General features: G+C 45.4%; 3 protein-coding genes across 6 annotated transcripts; all 3 read right to left on the bottom strand.

Annotated features, from left to right (window-relative positions):
- Positions 1-1,373: 1,373 nt before the first annotated feature.
- On the bottom strand, positions 1,374-6,808 carry LOC117833458 (ubiquitin-like modifier-activating enzyme 5). The gene is made up of 14 exons (XM_034712963.2): positions 6,605-6,808; positions 6,432-6,497; positions 6,202-6,315; positions 5,595-5,723; positions 5,100-5,168; positions 4,652-4,798; positions 4,481-4,517; positions 3,900-3,982; positions 3,594-3,668; positions 3,062-3,136; positions 2,634-2,720; positions 2,439-2,554; positions 1,851-1,900; positions 1,374-1,752 (listed from the first exon to the last, which is right to left on the bottom strand). Exons 1-14 carry the CDS (start codon positions 6,686-6,688, stop codon positions 1,613-1,615), a joined length of 1,272 nt encoding a protein of 423 aa, XP_034568854.1. The 5' UTR covers positions 6,689-6,808; the 3' UTR covers positions 1,374-1,612.
- Positions 6,809-9,312: 2,504 nt separating this feature from the next.
- LOC140221636 (uncharacterized) lies at positions 9,313-11,224 on the bottom strand. The gene is made up of 2 exons (XM_072291375.1): positions 10,310-11,224; positions 9,313-9,426 (listed from the first exon to the last, which is right to left on the bottom strand). Exons 1-2 carry the CDS (start codon positions 11,222-11,224, stop codon positions 9,313-9,315), a joined length of 1,029 nt encoding a protein of 342 aa, XP_072147476.1.
- Positions 11,225-13,968: 2,744 nt separating this feature from the next.
- Positions 13,969-18,565, bottom strand: LOC117866786 (uncharacterized). 4 transcript variants are annotated; one of them, XM_034751102.2, is made up of 4 exons: positions 17,869-18,565; positions 16,698-17,733; positions 16,489-16,614; positions 13,969-15,589 (listed from the first exon to the last, which is right to left on the bottom strand). In XM_034751102.2, exons 2-4 carry the CDS (start codon positions 17,187-17,189, stop codon positions 14,276-14,278), a joined length of 1,932 nt encoding a protein of 643 aa, XP_034606993.1. In that variant the 5' UTR covers positions 17,190-17,733; positions 17,869-18,565; the 3' UTR covers positions 13,969-14,275. The 4 variants fall into 4 exon arrangements, with proteins under 4 accessions (XP_034606993.1, XP_034607062.1, XP_034607133.1 ...); XM_034751171.2 differs by having other exon boundaries at positions 16,698-17,133; positions 17,266-18,547; XM_034751242.2 differs by having other exon boundaries at positions 16,698-17,133; positions 17,869-18,543.
- Between the last annotated feature and the right edge of the window lie 252 nt (positions 18,566-18,817).

The raw sequence follows: 18,817 nt of genomic DNA, 5'->3' as shown, positions 1-18,817 counted from the left end.
ATCTGCAGGCTGCAGCAGCCCACCAATCAGAAAACTTATCTTGCATCCACGACTGCTCTCGTTTTATAAAATTGGGCACACCGGTCACAAGATAAACATTGCAACTCAAGGAAACCCGGGGCAAGAACATTCTAAAATGTGGCACCAACACAGACAGCACAATGTGTGGAGATTGGCGATGCCACGTCCGCGTGACTCTTGTTGTTAACTGCATCGGACGTGACTCTTGTTGTTAACTGCATTTTGGTAAGGCGTGAGCAGAAACGGCCCGGCCAAGTGGCCTCTTTCCCGTCGCATGGCTCCATCTTGTTGCCCTTTCTTGACCTAGCTACTAAGGTTTGTGCACACAGGAAGTCCGTCACTACTCACTATCGTTTGTTAACCTAGCTACTAAGGTTTGAGCAGAAACCTAGCTACTAAGCTTTTTTTTATATATAAAGAATTGTGCGCAAGCTTGGGAACGAAGAACCAATTCTCCGTCCCAAGCTTGTTCAGATGTCGCCTGTCGTCAGCATAAAACAAAACCACTTTTCCTACCTGTCAGTTAACGCCATTCTTATGTAACCTAATCTAGCTCAACCGTTCGGCATTTTCTGGGCTTCAGAAACATTTATCCATTTAGATGGTTGCGGTTAGTATGTAGGCAGCATCTTTCAGCAGCAGCAGCAGCAAAGTTCAGAGTGCAACGCTACTCAGGACATCGTATGGCTCCAAGTCAGCCACAAGTTGGCGATCGCTGTTGCTGCAAGCTGCGTTTCGGTAAGGCGAGCCGAAACGGTCAAGTGGCCCTCATTTCGCTACATGGCGCTCTCATGTTCCTAGCATTGAACTGGGCGGCGGCCGGCGCAAGCGGGGTGGGGGGGATGAACCGCGGCGCCTGCCGGCAGCGCCACGCGGTGTCGCGGTGACCTGCACCTTCTGCAGCCATCTTGTTGGGAGCAAAAATAGCCACTTCAGATGTCGGCAGACGCGGTGAGCACAAAGCTACCTTCCCCATTCGTCGTCAGTTAGGCGCCTGGGCTTAATCCGAAACCACGTCCTGCCTCGTGTGGATTGGGAACACTCCTCTCCCATCCATATATTATTAGGAGGGAGGAGGGTTGACAATGAAATTAGTTCGTCTTCCACTTCAAATCCACGTGTATTGGGATGGTTAGTTTTATATGAGCAAGCACTTGGTTCTTCTGAATAGGCTCTAATGGTACCAGATAAACCTTTTGAATATCATCATTTATCAGACCTGCTCATTGTATTGCCCAGTCTGGACCTTTTATCTTCTTTTTAATATAATCGGTAACTCTCCTGCCTGATTTTTTTCAAAAAAAAAACTGCTCATGATGGTGACTTATCAGCGATCGACAACAATGTAGATATTAGTTAACCAACGAGTCCTCCGGCTCATAAATGCATGTTTTCTAAACCAAAATTGTAAGTCAAAATACAGGAACAGTATAACTATCACTTTTTGTACCACGGTGCTGTGCATAAAGGCTATATCTGGTTAATTTACCGACTGTTAGAACAGGCACAAACAACAGCATGAGAATCCTGTTTCCCGTCCAATTTGGGATTTTGGGAAACAGGCGAGACACAGTAGATGGACCAGCCTGGACTAAGACGAGTTTAGGGCATCAAGTTGCCGCTGGAGCTCCTCAAGATCATCATCGATAGCACTGGAGCTCGCCGCAGCAGGTGGTTCTGGGTACAAATCAGCAGCTGGGAGTTCACGGACAAGGCCTTCTGGTAGGACATCTGTACAATGTCACAGGGAGTGAAAAGGTGTCCAGAGGATGACCGATAAAGGAAGCATACTTTTTGTTCTGATCTAAAACAAGCATTTGAAATTTTACCTGCAGTGCTTCGAATACTTGATGTCGCTGTGTCTTCATCATCAACAACACTGCATATAAGAACAAAAATTATAATTCAGCTATCATCCACAGCTTCTCTATTCATATTTATGGTTCAAAGCATGTGAACTTGCTGTACGGTAGAAAAGCAAAATACTGGAAATACAATAAGCACCAGCATGCGAGTCCTAGCTGAGTACAAATTTTCTACATCATATATGCTAAGAAAAAGAATAGTTTAAGCTACGCATAGACTCTCAAGTGAATCTTCCAAACTACATTATAAACTATGATTCTTGCTGATAATAGTGAAAATTAGTGGTTTGAACTTTGCGGATGGGTAGTGTTCTATTTGTCCACCAGAATGATATTAGCTCCATTAACTATACATGCATAACCCACTTAATCAAAATGGATAGCATCATACTCTGTGACCAAACATCATGTGATGCATCACTGATATTCTTATCAGTAGTACTTCTATGTAATGTGCATGTATTGAACTTACGTTGCTATGCATTTGTCTAGGACACAAATAAATCAACATTCTGGGTAAAAGTAAATTGAAGTTGATGTGGAATGGTGTACCTAATGTTCCACTCATTATCTAGGTGAACAGGACATTCATTTGCTGCAGATGCTTCAGCTTCCATCTTAGCCTTTGCTGCTGCATCTCTAGCAGGTTTGGAGTCCATATATTCTTTCTGAAAATGAAGGATCACATTAGAAATCCTTCATCGTTTACTTTTAGCCATAATAATAATTTGTGGGAAGGGTATACACCTGTCTCTGAACACATGCTGGATTTGAACACTGCGGATTTGGCCTCATTTCCATTGTTGGGAAATAATCCTTAAGTGAGTTATACCCCTGCACATTTATGAAGACATCACAGGATTTTTAAGAAACTAGCAGTTACATGGGATGTAGAGATGCATATACTGGATCAACATGTGCTACAGTGGTGCGACATTTCAAGCCCAAATTCATATCTGTACTTCACTTCAAAAAAATATCATATGCACCGTATTTAAAAAAGATTTTTTAAAAAAGTACTTAAAACCCAAAGAATATAAAGAAACAGTTTGTGGATGAATCCAGAACTGATGGTGCAATACAAATCACAGACTTTATGTTAGCCAAGAAAAAACATTAGCAAAGGTTGCTGGAATGCTGGATCATCAATGCCATAGTTAGAATAAGGTAATTACCAAGTATGGGGAAACTTGTCCAAAGTTCAACAGATATTTCAGAGCATTCTGCACCAGGAGACCAGCAACAACACCCTGCAAACACCATGTTTATTAAACCAACAAAAATGGAACAGGAAATCTGTACTCCTTGTGAAGACTAAAGAAGAATTCTACGTGTAAGTTTAAAAACTGCAACACACGGTACACACACAGTTGGGGTTGTGGTGCTCAATCATGAAATGTTTCATCCACTGCATTGCAGTTGTTTCCAACAGTACAGAGAAAATAATGTAGATATTACAAGCAAAAAGCAACTTGGCAGCTACATTTAGCTTCCATTTTGCTTTGCAGTTGATTACGATTTACAACAGTACAGGAAAAAGTATGTAGTTGTTTCAAAAACTAATGAAATAGTATAGTGGTCCATATAAGGCTACCATGAATTACACATATAACTGAACTATTGCTGATTCAAGCTTCCAGATGGCATCGGGATAATGATAGATAATAGTACAAAATAAAATGGTATAAGGATAAAACAAAGCCTCACCATTGTAGTTGGCAAAGAGGCAGCACAAACACCTTCTCTCTTGAGGGTACGCTCATCCACACCAGATGCTACTACCTATAATTGAAGGTGATACAGATATGTGAGCAAGAAGTGATACAGAAATGAAAATGGAATATTATGGAAGTTCGTAAGGGCCATCTCGGTCAAGCCAGAATAACCATTGAAATTTCAACAATGAAAATGGTAGAGATGACAATGTGAAGCACACATCCACAATCTAAAAGTATAAATGCATAAGAACACACCATTAAACAAGAGTAGAAAATATAAGATCATAAAACATACCAATGGAGGAGCACATGCAAAACATGCAGTTTCACCAGGAACCAGCAGTTGTATATGACCAGAAACAGCATCTTCTGAGACACCTGATACATAAATATCTGATGTTACATGCTGTTCACATTGATGAGATGAATGTGAATAGAGGGTTAGCACTGAATGAGAAGTTATGTCAGAATTGCACTGTCATTATGGGTTCTGTTAAGAATGGAATGTAACCCAGCAAGCTTCCAATAAACCTATGTGTGTATTTCTGTGGATTGCATGTACAAACTATTTTTCAAACCAATTGCGTGAACGGACCATAATCCAGCATTACTAGCTGAACATCCTTACAAAAATTTAAGCAGTAATGCAGTAAACTAAAATCTTAACAGAAAATACACTTCCCTTTTAAATGCATGCCTTGAAAATTTTGAGATATGCCCAAGATTTAACAGAATGACCAATTATTATGGCTGAAGTACATTGACTAGTGATATAGAACAAGTAAAAGCAACTATACAAGCCAAGCTGGCTTGACACCGTTGAGATTAGGTTAGCGTAAAGAGTTTTGCTGTCAAGAAATGTGATTTACAACTTACCAGATTCCATCCACGTCTGACCAAGCTCATTGCATGCCTGAAAAGAACAAATAAGCAAATGGACACAGTGAGTCGATGAATGGCACAAAATACATACCTATGCACATAACGCCAATATAAGGCACAGGAAGGAGGGGGTCAAAATAATTTAGAAGCATGTAGAGAAATCACCTGGTTTACAACCATACGAGCTTCGTAGTTATCGACACAGCTCAAGACAAGATCAACTCCAGTGCTACGCCCATGAGAGCTACGGGCTTTTAGGCTTTCCAAAAATGTTTCAAATCCTTTGACTGTAGTAATATTCAATGAGTAGCTCTGCACCAGATAAGATAGGTTAAAATCAGCTTTCTTATAAACAGGAGGAATATAATGGTATTGTTACTCCATCCAAGACAGCCCACGAAAATAAGTCATGCGTGCTATTTTGCGCTTCGCATCACAATGTACCAAGATGGAGTATGCAATCAAGACAGTGAAAAGGAAAAAATAAAAAACTGCACAGCCTACTTTTTGTCACTTCTACCAAAAACTAACGATGTTCTGAATTTGATGAAACAATTGGTTTATTGTAGTAGGAAACAGGATAACAGTAATTATACTGGGCACAGTTGCTCACCTCCAACACAACATCAGGATTTATTCCAGAAAGCGTTTGTACAGCAGCATCTGTTTTGGTCATTCCAACCTAACAAAGCATATGAACTGAATATGAGTCGCAGTCTGTTTTGAATTATGCTCTTGCAGAGCAGTGAACATAAGTACTTCATCATAAAAATGTTTTGGTGTAAAACAAATGGCTACACGATAAGATGAAATAAGTCTAACACATACTCCCTCCGTTTTCATTTGTAAGGCGCACACGCATATCAAGATTCAAACTTTTTAATCTTTGACCAATAATTTAACTATCAAATTTTTATTTTTATAATGTAAACTTTGTATGGTTTGATTCGTAATCAAATATACTCTACAATGATCACAAGTTTATAAGCATAAACAATATAATAAAAGATAAATTAATGGTCAAAGTGTAATATGGAAGACCATGCTAAGTCATACCATGCCTTATAAACAAAAATGGAGGGAGTAATATATTATCCTCAAAGCTTACCTGTTCTGGACGAAAGAACAACCTATTCATGTTAGCCAACTCGACAGTGTCATAGTCATACAACAAGAGGCGTCCAATTCCACATCTAGTGAGCATCTCCGCAGCAACACTACCAACACCACCTATGCCCTGTAAAGCATACGACCATGAATCAAAGGTTTGCTCTGAGTTCAATTCCCCCACTTATGTGTGCTAAAAAAAATTTTCATCTATGATACAATGAAGCTACTAGTTGCCTTCTGTTTTCCAACTTTACATTTTTTTTCCAGTAAAGCAAGCTGAAATTAACATACAGAAATAACAACAGCTGGCTGTTGAAAATACGTAGTATAACTGCTTTTTTTTCCCTTATTAAGCACCTGGTACATGGTATACCTAGATCAATCTCTGGAGGCTGGAGCAATTCGGGTTTCATGTGGTCCCAATAAAAACTGAGTTTCGTGATATCCACATGACATTATACTAGTACCTTGGAGAGACCTCGTCTACTCAAGGATGGAAGTCTGAACTTCTGAAGGTATATGGTCCGTGCCAATTGTGGAGGTCCGTGCCAACATAACTAAATTTGAAGAGTTGCAATGCCAGACTAGGTGAGAAGGATGCTTACAACAATGGCGACGGAGTAGTCCCTGATGCGCTCATAATTCTCCACAACGCCCATCCGCTGCAGCGCCATAAGTCTGCTGTAGGGGTTGCTGTCCACCACCTCCGCACTCATGTCCTGCAGCCCCCAATTTCGCGCACACAAAGTAAAATTCACAAGTTGTCCGAAGATGTACCGCCGCCCAATTTGCAGTGCGCCGTACCCTCAGCGTGGAAATCAACGTCAGATCGTACCTTGATCTTGGATCGAGAAGCGGCGCCGGAGGCCGGGCTCAACATCGCCACCACCCGCTCTCGCATCTAGCAATCAGAGTAACAGTGATTAAGAATTGGAAGGCACGGGAGAAGGGAAGATGGCGAGGCAAGCTGCCGAGATCCAGGGAGCGGAGAGGTGGGAGGGGGCTTACCCGATCGATGGAGGCGGGGTCGTCGGGGCGCTGCTTGAGCGCATCGAGGTCGTGGAGTAGAGCGCGAAGCTGCTCCTCCTCCATGGTCGCCTCGCCGCCGCTTGCTTGCTGCTCTGCTCCTCCGCCGCCGGTGGCCGGTGACGCAGACAGGATGCAGCGTGACTTCAGTTCAGACTCACGCGCCTGGCGTAGTAGTGTCCCTCCCGCGTGCCGAAGCTGAGTGTCCGGTCCGAGGTGTCGCGCCGATGACGCGTTCGTCGTGACGTGGCAGACCAGGTGTGGAGATTTACAAGGTGACATGGCAGCCCAGTTCGGCCCACGAAGAGGAATAGAAGCAGCCCAGCACGGGAAAATCTCAGCCATTTTATTTATCTTTTCCTTTTCTCTTTAATCCTGGTATATAGTTTTTTTTTAATCACAGAGTACTGTACGTGGACGCACACTCGTCCCTACGAAACGCACCCAACCCTACCTCTATGATCACCTCTAAAAGACTGCGCCAGCAAATCTTCGAGATTGATGAAGTCACCACTAGCACCTCACTCTCGATAGGCACGTCGCCTACAACTGAAAAAATAGTGACGATTAAATTCTAGAATAAATTTAGGAAAATGTAAGAACCATCAAGGACTCAAACTCTAGTGGATACATTCCACCACAACGAACCTTATCAGCTGAGCTACACTCAGTTCGTATCGTTGTATATAGCTTATTATACGTATAACTCTTCCTAATATTTATTTTCACTAATTGTATCAACCAGTATCTTTTCATCCATTTCATCTAACTCGATGTTTGCAATTACACATTCAACGCTTTAAAAAATAAAAAACGATCTAGTCAGTCTAGATTATAGACATAAGAAAAACTCGGGAGGTCTCTTCCGGAACCGAATAAGGGGGTGTTTGGATACATGGATTAATTTTTAATTCGAGTCACATCGGATATTTGATGCCAATTAGAAGAACTAAATGTGAACTAATTATAAAACTAATTGCATAAGCCGTGGCTAATTCGCAAGAAAAATCTATTAAGCCTAATTAATCCATGATTAGCACATATTTATTGTAGTATCACATGGTCAAATCATGAACTAATTAGGCTTAATAAATTCATCTCGCGAATTAACCTTCATTTATAGAATTGGTTTTATAACTAACTTATATTTAATACTCCTAATTAGTATGTAAACATTCGATGTGACAGGAACTAAACTTTAGGTTTCCCGCACCGAGGAACGCTACCCGTTCCTCCAGTACCGCGGTAGCGTAAAATGCGCTGCATCGTGGTACTGGGAGGGTCACGGTAAAGAAGCGGAATGGCCCCCTCCCTCTATTTCCAGCGGGCTCCCAGGATATGCCATTGGCCTCCCACCGCCGCCAGCCTCAACCACCCCGCCCTCGCGCCCGTGCTCGGAACCCAGAGGCTGCGCCGGCAGGAACGGAGAGGCTGCACCGTTGCTTGCTGAAGAAGGGTGCCGACAAGAGTGTGCCTTCGGCGTCGTAGTGAAGAAGCCGAGTGCGGCGGCTCCGGCCAATCTGTTCGGTGCAAGAGAAGGGCGCTATCTTGGAGAAGGCGGGTTCTCCCCCTAGATCCGAGGGCCTCGGAGGTGGGGGAGCGAAGGAGGAGGCCCGATCTAGCGGCTGGAGTAGCGTGGCAGGCTGAACCAGGTGCGGAGAGGTTCGACGAGAGGGCAGACGTCCGCTCAAGCGGCGGCGGCGAGGTTCACCGGTTCAGGCAGGCACATCCGAGGAGAGCTCCACCGTGTGCTCTAGCCGGCGTCCTGCCCAACTCAAGTATGTCCACCCTTGCTGCCCCCTACGGTTGTCCAAGATCTAAGGTGTGCTGCAGATGCCCACAGTAGCCGCGCGCGAATACAATATGATGTGCGTGGCGACGATTGGGAGCTGCGGGCTGCGTTCCTAGCTTCCTGCAATGTCTCACACCGAGTGCATCAGGTTTAGGTCGACCTCTCTTTACAATCCGCATCATCTCGAGCGAAGATTATTTGTTTCTAGTTCAGTTAGTTGGTTCAAGGCGTCCTACGCACTATGTGTTTGTTGTTTTGCCCACGAGATACTTTTAACATGGATTTTGAATTGGTAGTTTTATCTAGGCCATTTTTCCCCTCGTGCAGAGAGCTTGCTGGATTCTGGCAACCATACTGAGAGTGGAGACCATTCTTGGATCGATGCAACAAATCAAATCTTTTAGGGTTAGCTATATTGGGTTTTGATGCTTGAGGATATTGCAGCCTGCATGTCCCGTATTATATTCCACAGGCAAACAAGGGTGCTCTGAATGATTGTGAACATTGCATGGTTGGGTACTTGATATCTTAAACCTAAGTGAAGTTGCTTGTGTTGTGATTTTTTCAATTAATGTTGCTTGTTTTAGTGTTGTCTCACAGCTTTTATTCTACCTTCTGGACTAGTATTTTAGTAGCCAGTTCTTCATAGCCTCCATTCTCATGAGATGAGCAAGAAACTGGAGCTTCTGAACTGAGGGACCTTCAACACTATTTTCTATCACTTGGTGATCTTTCTGTGTATCCTCAGTTAGATTGACTGCCGATCCTAGCTTATTTGTTATGGATTCAAATCCTTTTGAGTCTCCATCATTATTATTCAATGTTGCTGCTTCTCCTTGACTATTACCATTTTTTTCCTTCTCTTTTATCTCCTTGTGCGCAGCTTCCAAAGATTTCCTCAAAGCAGCAACCTGACTATTAGCCGCTTCCTGGTCAAAGAGTCATTTTCAGCATTGGGTCGCTCATTGTCCTTAAGTAATGTTTCATTTTCCCCAAGTATAGATATTTTTTCCTACAATATGTTACAAAATTGAAAGAAACAGTTTAGAAGCTCTATGCTTCCAAGTGAAAGTGCAAGATAAAGTGAAACTTGAACTTTTGAAGTGATAATGAAAAAGGTTGAACAAAACTATTTGTTTGAATTTTTCTGCTTATCAGAACTATTTCTACTGCTCATGAGAACTTTGCATACTCACATATCATGCTTAAATCATGTCATGTGCTACCATTGATATCTTTTTTGCCTGCGATTTCAGGATGGACCCTAACCGATCCAAAGTTCCTGATGGATCACAGGGAGCTTTTCCTGGTGGCAATAGTTCTCCCTACCAAGAAATTTTCGAGAAGATTGCAGCTAGGCGTGGGAAGAGATGGGGGCCTTGAACCATGGATGGGAGAGGCAACCTTATTTATGCTTTCTTGAATTTATTTTAGGGAGCTAATTGGAATTGTTATTTTTTCTATCATCATGTTGTGTGACTCGTTGATAAGATGTGAATGACACAATTTTATCTGATGTTGAGCCTATGCGGAACTAATTGGAACTTTTATTTTTCTGATGTTACACTGTCTAGTGAATATTTGCTCAATCAGATGCTGTGTGTGATCGCCAGACGCTTTGAATGATGTACAAAATATTACGAGTGTTAATAAATATTACATGACCACTGAATATTACAAGTCTTAATAAATATTACATGACCACGGAATATTACAAGTCTTAATAAATATTACATGACCATAGAATATTACAAGTCTTAATAAATATTACATGACCACTAATTCATCTACTGATGATGAGATCCCAGCCTCATCCACTGGTGCTTGATGAGATCATATTGTAGCTGAAAGTGTGTGTTTTGGTCATGAAGCCTATGGTGTGCGGCAACAAATACCTCCCTATCCGGATTGTTGCGGTACCGAACTGCTAGTTCTCCGATGTTCAAGAAATCAGTATCACGGGCATTGTCTTGTTCATCCTCCACTATCCTGTTATGCAAAATAATGCAAGTCGCCATTATATCATTAATCTGGTTACAGTCCCAACCATATGCGGGTCCTCGGATCACCGCAAACCAAGTTTGTAGGACACCAAATGCACGCTCTATATCCTTGCGTGCACTTTCAGTGGCAAAGTGCTGTGTCTTCTGCTCCATGGGGTAATGAATAGTCTTAACAAAGGCTGCCCACTCAGGGTAAATCCCATCGGCAAGGTAGTACCCCATGTTATAGGCCCTTCCATTGACTGCAAACGACATAGGGGTTGAATGAACCCTGAGATAAGCCGAGAATACAGGGGATCTATGAAGGACATTAATGTCGTTGTTACTTCCATGCATGCCAAAGTAAGCATGCCATATCCATAGATCATGCGATGCAACCGCCTCTAAGATCATAGAGGGATGCTTCCCTCTGCCCGTGAACTGACCCTTCCATGATGTGGGGCAGTTCCTCCACTCCCAGTGCATGCAGTCAATGCTGCCTAGCATCCCCGAGAACCCACGATCCTCACCCTCTTGAAGAAGCCTAGCTACATCGGTAGCGTTGGGTGCCCATAGGTAATACTCGCTGAAAACATCAATGACAGCCCGACAAAAATGATGCAAAGCTTTTCGAGCAGTTGACTCACCAATACGCACGTACTCGTCAACGGCATCTGCTGGGACACCATAAGTGAGAATGCGCATAGCGGCGACGCACTTCTGAAGAGCCGATAGTCCTTCCTTGCCAGTGGCATCATACTTCTTTTTGAAGTAGTTATCTTGATTTTTAATAGCCTCTTTAATATGCTTGAATAAATGTCGACGCATCCGGAACCTGCAAGAACACTTCTGATATGAGATACTAGAGACATGGAGTGATTGATTTTTGAAATATGCTCAACTTTACCTTCTATGGAACTGCTTATCATTGTAAACAGGGTTTGGAGCAAAGTAGTCGGCTTTGATCCTCTTGTGACCAGAAGGAAGGTCCCTTGGCTGAATGACCTTTTGTGGCGCATCAAATCGAATGCGAGTGCGAGAGCTCTCTGCTTGCACTAGGTGGTTATATGTCGTGGCCTCCGCTTCATCATCATCAACCAATAAATGAGTGTCATCGTCTTCCTCCTCCATCATCCAGTACCTTCGCAAGGAGCCTGAGTGGCTGTCCATGGCATTGGTAAAACACGAGGAAGTGAAGTTATCTATGGTGCTTAGCCAGTAGATGGAGGTGTGCAAGTTGTAGCTAGCAAGGGCACTGGTTCATATACTTGCGATGCAATCATATTGTAGTGCTTCACAGGTGCAACAATTCTCGCAAGAATCATTTGCATGTGACCATACGGACTACTTTTGTAATGCTGCACAGGTTGGCCGTGCTAGAAGTACAGCTCTTGGTAGTACGCAAGGCAGGTGAGCATTTTTTAATTACATTTCATTAATTAAATAGTACTACTAACAATTATTACTTAATTAAAAAGTTGTATTACTAATTATTTCACATTCCATGATTTAGAATAACCATTCTAAATGATTGTGTTACGAAGAAATGTGTTTGTTAAAATGAGATGGTAGTTGGAGATGGTTGAATAAAATATATGGTAGTTGGTATAGAGTATGAGATATAGAGTAACATGGGTGCGGGAGAAATTGGTATAGAGGAGAGAATCTTGATAACTAGGATAGAATATTCCTTTTAGATTATGAAAATAGAGTATGACGAGTGCGGACAGTCTTAATCCTTGTAACCAAACAGGCTATAAGCTATTTAGTCCTTGTAACCAAACAGGCTATAAGCTATATGGCGCATAGCTATCATGGGTCGTACCTAACAACTTATAGCCTATACGCAGATAGCAACAGTAACCGCACAAGGGCAGTGCACGCAGCGGAAAAACACAAGCACAACAGAGAAGCAGCATGCTGCAACCTAGGGAGAATCAGCACATGGGCATTGTTTTGTTTTTTGTTTCTTCGTTTTGGTTTTTATACTCCAATCCTCAAATAACTATATTCAACATTTTTAGCAGACTGATTCAACATTTGGAAAAACAAATTCAATACTTTGAAAAAACTAATTCAATATTTTTGAAAAAAACGTTGAATTAGTATATAACAAAAGTTGAAAACCCATATTCAAAATGTTGAACCATGAAAAGAAAAAATATAATAACATATTGGATCTCATTTTGTTACAATAATTCAAACAAATATTACGGTTCAAACAGATTTGAATTGATATATGGTTTAAGAATAAAGAGCATTCAAAGTTTGAAATTCGTTAACATCCTATCCAACTCCCTCCTATGGTGTTGCGCCACATGTCCCGTGCATGCTGGTGACCACCTGCCACAAAAGCGTTCTGCTGCATGTGTGCTTCGTTGCCCGCCAGACCCATCTCCGCATGATAAATTCCAACTATCTATTTTGTCTTGCACCAATTTTAAATAGTGGAAGCTCTGTAAGAAAAAAGTTTTCGATTCCCCACAAAACTCAGACTTGGCAAAAAGTCCAAAATATTTAGATCCAAGAAAATTCATGCCCAAACCTGCCCACAGAGAGTTATCGAGCTGAAATTTTCAGTTATTAGGTCGAACCAGGCCATCTATCATTCTACATGCGAAAATAAATAAAATAATATTAAGTGTGGGCCGAGAGAACTCTTACATCTAAGAGTGTATTTGGCAAAGTTCTCAAAGCATCTAAGTATAAAAAGAGCGCTACAAAATATTTTTTTTGCAGAGTAGTGATTTTAGCCTACTTCTGATTCTTCAAAATGAATTAAGAGGTCGTGGACTGAAAAAAACCTATCTTCATTCACCACCCAAAATCACTTTATACTTAAAATTTAACCTAAGAACCATAGAAAACCACATTCATACATAAAATCGCTTCTTATAGTGAATCACAAATATAAAGAAACTCTACTAAACATACCTTAAAAATCTCACAAATGGAGTTGGCCTCTACTTGTCGTATATGGGCGTGCTTGGTTGCACGCCGCAACGAGCTACGCTACAACCAGCCACGTCATATTAATTGGCTGCTGCTTGCTTGGTAGAAAAAAACAGGCAGCAACAGGGGAAAACAAAGCAGCATTTGCGCCATGAAGTGCGACCCCCAAGCCTTCGGTGCACCACACCGTGGCTTGGCAGGTTGTGGCCGGCACCCAAGCAGGCTCAGTATATACAGTGAAGAAGACAAACAAGGGAACCCATCCACACTAAGTTGTTCGATTCACTCACAAAATCATTAAGTAGCTATATGTAAAACCACCAACGTGATGGAAAATCATATATCCATTCAAAAGTCGAGTGGTTCATGTCTGCAACCGGCAATGGTTTCCTTCACAAAAGCCTACCAAGTCCCGGAGTCCCCATATGAACACTCTGAGGGTGTGTTTGGTTGGTTGTATCATTTGATTCATGTATGGAATGATTCAAAATAATAATGATCCTTTTGTTTGGTTGAGTGAATTGTACCAGCTCATCTAGGATGAGACCATCCCACTTAATACATTATTCTACTAATTAGAGTGAACCATATGGTACAAGCAAATTGGTCGAACCACTCCATCCAGGATCATCCATGCATGCATCATGTGGTGTATGTAACCAAACACACCCTGAGTATGTAACTCCGTATATACAAATACAAGGCATTGGTGGTTTCTAATCTGACACCGAGGCAAAATGCCACAGCAATAACATTTAAAATTTTGAAACAAGATTCCTATGGAGGTGCAGTATTGATCCAAACATCAAAGAGAGAACTCTACTACAACTGTGCAAATGGAACACCAAAATCAAAACTATGCACAAATTCTGAAGAAACAGAGCCGGGTGTCACCGTCAGCCGTTCAACAACACCAATCCATTTGCCTCACCAGAGTCCCCCGTCTTCAATCTGAGATACCAAACCCTGGCGATGCCGATCTCTGTCGGCGTCTGGCTCCCCTTGCGATAGGAAGACGAAGCCGTTGCCGGCCAGCATCTGTTCCCGGAGGTTCTTGATGGCCTCGTACCTCTCCGCGTCCTCGTCCAGGTCCCTGGTGCTGGTCCTGTCGTCGTCGCTGCACCCGTCGTCCCACTCCTTCAGTTCCAGCGCATCTCTCACGCCATGAGACCCCCGGTCGAAGGCGCCGCATTCCGTCCCTCTGTCCGAAAGTGAGCCGTGCACCGACGCCGCTGCGTTCTTGGCCGTCGTCGCCCTGGAGGCGGTGGTCATGTAGCTCCAGCTGTTGCCGTCCATGTTGAGCTCGATGTCACTGCCTTCCGAGCCATCGTCATCGGCTTCGCCGTCGTTGCCGTCTTCTTCCTGCCCGGTCTTGTCCGTGATCACACGATCGATGCCGTCGACGCCGAATTCGGACGCAAGAACCAGCTGCAACGACCGGTGATCGTCGACGGCATGGCGGTGCTCGTCGTGGACAAGCGATTCTTGGCGGTCGTTGGTGCTGTTGGTGCCCAAGAAGGCCTCGAGCTCCTGGCGCAGGCGGTCGACGGCGGCATTCTTCTCCTCGAACTGGATCCTCGCCTCGGCCAGCTTCATCCGGACCCGCTCCTCGCGGAGCTCGTCGGCGAGCTGCAGCATCTCCCGCTCCCTCTCCAGCTCCTCCAGCGCGGCGGCCTCGGCCTCCCGCCGGAGCTCATCCTCCTCCTCCACCGCCGTGCCGCCCCTGGCGAGCTCGTCGCACACCTTCTGCAGCCGCTCCCTGGCCGCCCTCTCCCGCTCCAGCTCCCGCGTGGCCGCCCGCAGCGACCCCTCGGCGTCCGCCAGCGCATCGGCGAGCTTCTTGCCCACCCGCTCGGCGCGCCGCCGCGACCGGCGCTCGCCGTCCAGCTCCGAGGCGACCAGCCGCGCGGCCGCCGCGGCCTTCTCCCTGTGCCTGGCCTTCCACGCGCGCGCCTCCTCCTCGAGCTGCCTCCGCAGGTGGCGCTCCTCATCGTCGCCTCCGCCGTGGCGGCCGTGGTGCCTCGCGAGCCGCCGGGCGCGGGCGCGCGCGGCGTCGAGCTCGGAGCGCAGCGCGGCGAGGACGGACGCCGCGGTCGGGCTGAGCGCGCCGGCGGGGCCCAGGACGTTGGCAAGGACCCTGACGAGCTCGGTGGACGCCGTGAGACTGTTGTGCAGGTCCCGCATCTCCGCCGCCCTGTCGCCCGGGCGTGCCGGGGTGCGGCCCTGAGGACACATGTGCGCCTGAAAATGGATGGAACAGAGATCGTTTCAGAAATTGTTCTGGTAGATACTGCATTTTGTCAGTAAACATGTCAAACTACTGACAGAAAGAGTTGGTCTCGATCACCATTTCCTGGACCATGGCAAGTACAGGCACAGGACTATTAGAGAAAGAGAAGCAAACAGTGGAGTGATTAGAAGCCGCTGACAGACACACAGCCGGAGCTGGAGGCTGTCTGTCGTGGGCCTCTCCTTCTTCTTCAACCGGTGCACCCATTGTCCATTGACAAACATGTTTCAACTAACCAAGCAACCAACCAACTCTGACAACCGCCGAATCTGCCATCTCGGCTCGTCAAACACAAGGCGATTCCAAATTAACCGCCAAATCATTCGCGCAGAGCTAGAAAAGCCATCTCGGCGTCCAACGGCGGGAATCGCATCGGCAGATGGGCGAACGAATAAACAAGCCCGGTTGGTGTACAGCCGGTGAAGCAAGTGGACAAAGATCGCATGTGGCTATCACAAGAGGACGCATCATTGGGAATGATCTACAGCCTTTGCTCTAAAAGGTTCAGAGCGGGGGGTTGGCAGGTGATGGACTGCCACTTCAGAAATTGGCATCCAAAATGCAGAGTTAACCCGCAGTTTTTCAGCTCTCTAATCCCACTGTGCCATTGGCAGTATACATCAACATCCTACTTTGAATAGTATTGAGTGATCTTTCAGGAAAAAAAAGAATAGTATTGGGTGCTACAACACATCACCTGATTTCGATTAAAAAACAAACTTAAAGCAGTTGATTTTAAGCAAAATCTTAGTACTCCTGGTTTAGTTAGTAAAGGGGAAGGGAAATGTACATTATACGCACAAGGGAAAACATTCTTGTGCTAGTAGCTTGTAAGGAGATTCGAACTCACCTCCATTGTGCCGCCATGGCTCATCACATCTGAGAACCACTGGCCGTGGGCGTGGCCATTGTGCCAGCTCCTCTGCTCTCCATCATCCTTCAGAACCTTGCTCTTCCTTCTTGAAATCTTGGAGAACTGCAGCATAATCAATGTCAGGTTCAGAGCGCGCACGATCGCCGCAGGAAACGAGCAGCCACAGGACGGTGACCGTCACTCACCTCCAGGGACGCGCTGCGCCGGTGATCCGAGCCCCGGCGCTCGGCCGCGGCGTCCCACCCGATCTCCTCCTCGAACGCGGCGTCCCCCTTGTTGAGCTGCCAGAGCGCGCTGACGAGCTTCCGCGCCGACGCCGCGGACCGCGTCTCGACGTCGGCGTGGCCGTGGCGGCAATGCCGGTTCCACGACGACTCCGACATCCTCCTCTTCCTCCCGCTGCTCGCGCGTGGCGACGCGCCGCCGGTGCCGGTGCCGCTGCCTCCCCTCCGGTGGCCGATCAGGCGCACGCCTCGCTTCAGCCTGAGCGCTCTCCCCTGGCGGTCCGGCGACGCGCCCGACGGCGACACGACGCAGCGCTTGCGGATCTTGGTGGCGGCGGTGGAAGCTCTTTCTGTCACGGCGGTCAGCTCAGCGGCGGCTTCCGTCAGCATCGCAGTCCTGGATTCAGACACCAGACGGTAAAGACGATGGCTTCTTCTTGCCACGACCAACATCGCCGCTTACAACAACGAATGAGTAAATGAAATGCTTTTCCGTATCAAAGATCAAGGACCATGAACAAGAATCAACCTGAAGATAAACAGCAAGGGAAAGAAAGCACCAAGGATGCGAGGCTAATCATGTTCTCGGATTCGCGTCGGGATTTGGGCCTGCTTTTGCTCAACAGCGACAGCAGCAACGCCAATGAGGCCCGCCCTGCTAGTTCTTCTATTCGATGAGATCAGGATGCAGGATTCAGATGAACAGTGCCATCACATTCCAACTGATCAAAGCGGGGAAAGGAAAAGCTGAAAGAGCTAGCAGTGACTAGGATGGATGCAGCAGCTTTGGTGGTGGAAGGAATAAGAAGCATGCAAAGAGGAACCGGAGGATCTATCTCTGTCGTCTCTCCTTTGAACAGGGGAAGCTATGATGGATTATACCGAGGGAAATTCAGAGATAGTACATAGATACGCCTCGAAATGCAGCAAAATACGATTACTAAACCAACCGGAATGCCAGGAAGTACGAGATTGAAGGAACCGAGGAGACGTACTCCTGCAAAAGATTACAGTACCAACAAAGCAAAGATATAGTAGGAACTGGAGATCACAGCAGGACCAGCACAGGTACAAACGAGTTCAAAGTAACAGTAAAAAAATCAGCAAGACATCCAAGGGGAAAAAAAGAAACCTGCATGGAACTCTTCGCCAAGTTAGGCCAAACTACATGTATGACAAAATTGCAGAGCAATGCAGAACACAACAGCAGCTTCCAATCCAAGTAGGATCGGACGACACCAAAAGCTATCTCGAGAACGCAGAACGCTGTGCATGGAGGGGATAGTCGGAACGACGAGCGCTAGCGTGATCTCTGATCTGCTTGTAACAGAACAGTAGGATCGCTCAACCTCAACTCAACCCTTGTGCGCCAATCCACAGCTGTCTGTGCAGAGCAGAGACGATGGCACGGGGTGAAGGACGGGCGGAGGAAGACAGACAAAGGTGATGGACTGCCTATACGGGGTGTGGGGGAGGGTCATATCATGGGTGTCCTTCCTTGGCCGGATGCAGATTGGGAGCAGCACGCATGAGCTGTCTGGCTGTTGCATATGATTGGGGATTCGATGCCTCCCCTCCGCTTGTCTGCGGCGGTTCCGGTTCAGTTCAGGCATTGGAATCGAAGGGGAGAGAAGCTCTGCATGGGCCATGGTGAGGGATCAAATAATGGTTACAAGCTTTGGTTTTGGTGGGAAGGGGATCTGAAGAGAAGCCAGCCAGGCTGACTGCTGGTGCATTGAACTAATCCGGTTTTGGTAAGGGCGACTGGTACAAGTTAGCAGAGCGCAAACAGTCGATTAGTATGGAGTACATTGAATCAACCAGAATTTGGACTCTTTATCGTTAGGTGTGCTTCACAATACCACAACCTGTATGTCCAAATTAGTGTATCATGGAATTCATTCAACTTTTTTATCTGCCAGCTGGACAGTTTGCATAAGCACCTGCTTGATTGAAGAGCTATGAATCAGTAGTAATCACCCCCCCTTTTCATAATTTTGTAAAAATGCAAATGATCAGTCCTTGAAGTCAATGTGCTTGTCCTTTTTTGCAGTGTGGCAGCGATCACATTTCATCAGGGC

This window comes from Setaria viridis, chromosome 1 (genome assembly GCF_005286985.2).
Source record: "Setaria viridis chromosome 1, Setaria_viridis_v4.0, whole genome shotgun sequence".
NCBI lineage: Eukaryota > Viridiplantae > Streptophyta > Magnoliopsida > Poales > Poaceae > Setaria > Setaria viridis.
This window is presented reverse-complemented; position numbering and strand designations above follow the sequence as displayed.